Source organism: Pediculus humanus, genomic scaffold (assembly GCF_000006295.1).
Source record: "Pediculus humanus corporis 1103172107541 genomic scaffold, whole genome shotgun sequence".
NCBI classification, from domain to species: domain Eukaryota; kingdom Metazoa; phylum Arthropoda; class Insecta; order Psocodea; family Pediculidae; genus Pediculus; species Pediculus humanus.
Genome location: NW_002987156.1, coordinates 481,650 through 486,608, shown reverse-complemented (window position 1 = coordinate 486,608; position 4,959 = coordinate 481,650). Strand labels below are relative to the sequence as shown.

The following is a 4,959-nucleotide window of genomic DNA, read 5'->3' as shown; positions in this document are numbered from 1 at the left end:
ATTATTATCGTGTTGTAATTGTTGTTATTAATTAACATTAAAATTAAAATATATTATTAATAATAATAATAATAATAAAAATAATCGTATATTTTATTTTAAATAAATAAATTTTATATTAATAATCGATTTATTATAAATATTATTCAATGACGATTGATTACGTCATAAAATAATAATAATAATAATAATGACGATTGGTAAATTAGCTTTATATATATATATATATAAAACGAAAGAAAAAAAAACAAACACATTAATAAAAAAAAAAAAATTAATGTGGGAAATTTTGTTCAGACGAAAACGAAAAAAAAAATGTGGTGATGTTGGTAGTCATGAAAGATGATGAACGAAAGTTTTTTTTTTTTTATACATAATATTATTCTCTAATAAATAAATAAATAATTAAAATAATTTTTAGATAATTTTTAGATGATAATGATAATAATAATAATAATCGTGTATTTTTTTTTTTTTTGTGAAAATTGTTATTGTAAATTAATTAATTGTTTAAACAGAAGAGAGAATTAATAATTTTTTATATTGTTTTTAATTATTATTATTATTATTAAATTAATGCATTAATTATTATTATTATTAACGATGATCGAATAGAATTTAAATTTTCTTTTCGAAAAAAAAAAGCGAAACGAAATGTCGGTTTAATATTTATTTTTTCATATTATTTATCTATCACTTTTTAATCTATGGTTGTTAATTATTATTATTATTCTTATTATTATTATTATTATTAATTATTAATTATTTTTAATTAAAAAAAATAATTTTTTTTCTTATTTACCCCCATAAATACAAATATATATACATACGTGTTAATTTTAAAAATTTATTAAATTATTATATAATATTATTATTATTATTATCGATGATGATGATGATAATGATAACGATTGTATTTTATTAATACTGATTTTTTTTTTTATTAATTAAAACAATAAATAAAATCAAAATTTAATCAATTAGTTAATAAAAAATAAATTAAAAATTTTATTAAACGTTAAAATATAACCTATTTAATTATTATTATTATTATTTTAATATAATCGTAAATGGAAAGTATTTTCGTTCGGTTTATTATTATTATTATTATTTACGAAAAAAAAAATTTAATTAAATTACTAATTTATTATTATTATTCTTACTATTATCAATCGGAATGTGAAATTGATTTTATATTAACAACAAATCAAACGTGATTAATTATTTTCTTCTTACCTTATTTAATTTTTTTTTTTTATTACCGTAATTAATAATTTTTTTTTTTATAAAAAATTATTAATTGACGGAAGTATTAATATTTAAAAGTATTAAAAAATAATTTTTTTACGATCTGATAAGAAAATATAAAATGTAAGATGAATTATGATTTCAATTAATTTCATTTAATAAATTATTTCTTTTTAGAAAAAAAAAAAAAAACGGAAAAATTATTTTTATTATGTATAATTTTAAGTATAAAAAAAGAAAAAAAAATTTATTATAATTATTAAAATTATTATGTTGGTAAAATTTTTTTTTTTTTATATTTTATTTTATTATGTTGGTAATAAATTTTTTAATTACCGTTTTTTCGTTTTTTTCATTGGGGGAATCTTTATTTAAAACGACGAAAAAATAAAATTTAAAGAAAAAAAAAAAATTACTTATTTTTTTTTTAAATATGGCGACCGTTAAGCCGTTGTTGAAGAATTCAACCAGTCGGGTATTTCCCAATTATCATTATCATTTTTTATTGTATCTTTTAATTGATGATGATGATGATCAAATTTTACATTTCCGTCGAGAACAACAAAAGAACGACGATCCGATAAATTATCCGTTGTTAATAACGAAGAAAGTTTTTCAGAACATTTCCAATTGTTGTTTTCCACTATTTTATTTTTATTATTATTATTATTATTATTATTATTATTATTATTATTATTATTTTCTTCTAAAAGATAATTCGGTACTTGAGGGCTTTTAACTAATTTATCAAATGCTTCTGCTCTTTTTCTCGCTCTCCTTTCTGCTTCTTCTCTTATTTCGGCCGTCATTTCCGGTGTTGGAAAAACGTTCCAATTTTTCTTTTTATTTAAATAACTTTTCTTTTCCGGCGATGACGTCACTTCGAGCCTGTACGTCGAATGTTCGTCGTCGGACGTTAATTTATCACAATTGAAATAATCACCCCCGTTTAATTTTTGACATCCGTTTTGACCTTTGACATCGAGAACCTGAAACGCTTGAAACTCTTTCGGCGGACCTGATAAATAATCCTCTAATTTCGTTAAATTATTATTATCGAATTTCCCGGTTTTTTGTCCGGGTAAAACAAAATCGTCGTCTGGTACCAAATTTTGCGATTTCACCGGAAGATCAAATTTTATATTTTTCTCCAGATTTTTCCTGGAATTTTCTTCTAATTTTTTCACGTTCAGTCTTTCGTTGAGGATGGTTTCCGACAAAAACGTATTATCGTCTTCTAATTTAAATTTAATTTTATCTTTTTGTTTTTTTCTCGGCGACGTGGGATTAGATTTGAAATTTTTCACGGGTTTCAACATGTTGTTTCGACTCCTCGTTTCCGAAACTTTCAACTGTGGTAAAAATAAAAATTCACCGTCCAATTTCAAACTCGATGGCCTCCTTTCCCTTTTCACATCCTTATCGAATATCGTAAAACCAAATTTATCGATTTTTTCATTCGATTCGATATTTTTGTCGATTGTCGAGGATGGCGGTTGCAGCAGCGGCGGCGGCATCGTTTTAACATCATCACCTAACTTTTCAGATGATTTATTTTTATCGGACGAACTTATTATCATCTCTTGATTGTTTTCGACTTGTTTTAAATTTTCTGATTTTTCGACGGCCGATGCGGTGGCGGTAGGAGAAAATGCAGAAAACTTTTCTTTAGAATTTTCATTTAAGATTTGTAAATTCCCTTCGGGTTTTATCTGGTTAAAGGGTTTTCTAATAAACGGTCTCTCTCTCGGAAAATCAATATAATTAACTTTATACTCCGGAAGAATTTCCATTTCTCCTCCGACGTGTAAATTATTTTCCGGTTTGGCGCTCTGCGGTATTTGTACATTTTCAAAATTGACAAATTGAGTTTTCATTTCCGTTAGATTTTCAAATTTTTCCCCGTTGTTTTTCAACGTTTCCTTCGGTTTGTACGTCACGGGTCTCGACCTGTTGAAATTCACGTAACTATCCCTGTATTCGGGTGAAAATTCAAAATCTCCGTCCAATTTTAAACTCGTCGACCTTTTCCGTATGGGTGGTGGACGTCTCGGTGTGTCGTGGGCCACGTAACTCACATTATTTTCCGTTAAAAAATCAAAATCTCCATCCATTTTAAGCAAAGTTTTTTTTTTTTCCATTATCGGTCGTCTGCTCAATAGGTACGATATGTACTTGTCCTGTTGTTCCGTGGTCATGGATTCGAATTCTCCTTCCAATTTCAACGATGGAAGTCTTCGTATCATTTGCGATCTTTCCGCATTCGGATAAATGACGTATTCTTTTCGAACTTCCGTTTCGTTGGCCATGTCACCCTCGAGTTTCAACGCAGTCGATCTCCTGAGTAATTTTCTTTTTTCGCTGTTCGGATATAAAATATATTGAGAATTTTTTTCCGTCGTGTAATCCATCGGATAATCTATTATCAAAGGTTCCAATTTATTCGAAGGTATTTGTAATTTTCTCCTGGGATATTTTTTATAAGTTAATTTATAATCGGGTAAAAAAAAAAACAAATCTTCCTGAAAATTCGGTGAATTTTCCCTTTTGTTGCTGAACGATTGTAATTTTGTGGAATTCGAATTATAATTGGATAAATCGTAAAATTTATATTTACGCTTGTATTCACTTTTATAAGGTTCGATTTCTCCAATGTCCAAACTTATATTATCTTTATATTTTATATGATGGGGAGGTCGTCTTCTCCCGTATTTTTTTAATTCGTCCACCGTTATGCCCGGAGGAAAACCTAATTCCGAAAAAAAAAATTATCTTAAACAATTATTTAATTTTATACGATACCTCGTGATATAATATTTTACCTTCTGACACGATAGTCCAATGTTTTAAATCACCGTCGACAACCGAAGGGGGTGGTAATGGCGGTGGTGGTGATTTTTTACCACTTCCCAATGAGTACGAACGAAAATTTTCTGGTTTAGAATATTCGTAATTTAAATTTCTTTTATCAAATTTCGATTCGGATTGAATTCTACGCCGTCGGATTTTATCCCTGAAATAAAAAAAAAAAAATTATTATTTATTTAATTATGAACGAACGCTCCTTCCCCTCTCCTTCACTCCCCACTCCCCACGCCCCCCCGAAAAAATGTCAAACATGTGTTTTAAAGTCTCATAGATAAATTATTATTATCAATAAGAAAAAATTTTTGTTTAATCAACAATGAAAACATTATGTATTTTCTTTTTACTTTTTTTAACGTTTTTTTGAATAATAATAATAATAATAATAATATGTGAACGTAAATATCGAATCGAATCGAATAAAATCGAAAAGTTTTACGAGATAAAAATAATTTGATATGATTCGAGAAAAGCATTCAAGCATAAAAATAATTTAATTTTTTGAAATCTTGAATTGAATTATAAACTGTTGTTTTTTCCCCCACATTATTATTATTTTATTCAATGAAAAGAAAGAAAGAAAGAAAGAAGATGAACAAGAAGATGATGAAGTAGATGAAGATGAAGATAAAAAAAACAAAAAGAAAAAATTAGAAAAAGAATGAGAGAGAGAAAAACGTGCGTTAAAAATAATAACAAATTTTTTAATTTTTTTTTGTTTATTACTCGTATTGGTTATTAATTTTAATAATAATAATAATAATAATAATAATAATAATAATAATAATAATAATAATAAAAGAATTACGTTATGTAATATCATTACTTAGATATAAAAAATATTTG

General features: G+C 25.6%; 1 protein-coding gene across 1 annotated transcript; it reads right to left on the bottom strand.

The window, feature by feature from the left end:
* Positions 1 to 1,691: 1,691 nt before the first annotated feature.
* On the bottom strand, positions 1,692 to 4,368 carry Phum_PHUM192510 (uncharacterized protein; the record flags this gene model as incomplete). Its single annotated transcript, XM_002425285.1, has 3 exons — positions 1,692 to 3,997; positions 4,071 to 4,240; positions 4,337 to 4,368. The coding sequence occupies 3 exons, from the start codon at positions 4,366 to 4,368 to the stop codon at positions 1,692 to 1,694; spliced, it is 2,508 nt and encodes an 835-aa protein (XP_002425330.1).
* Between the last annotated feature and the right edge of the window lie 591 nt (positions 4,369 to 4,959).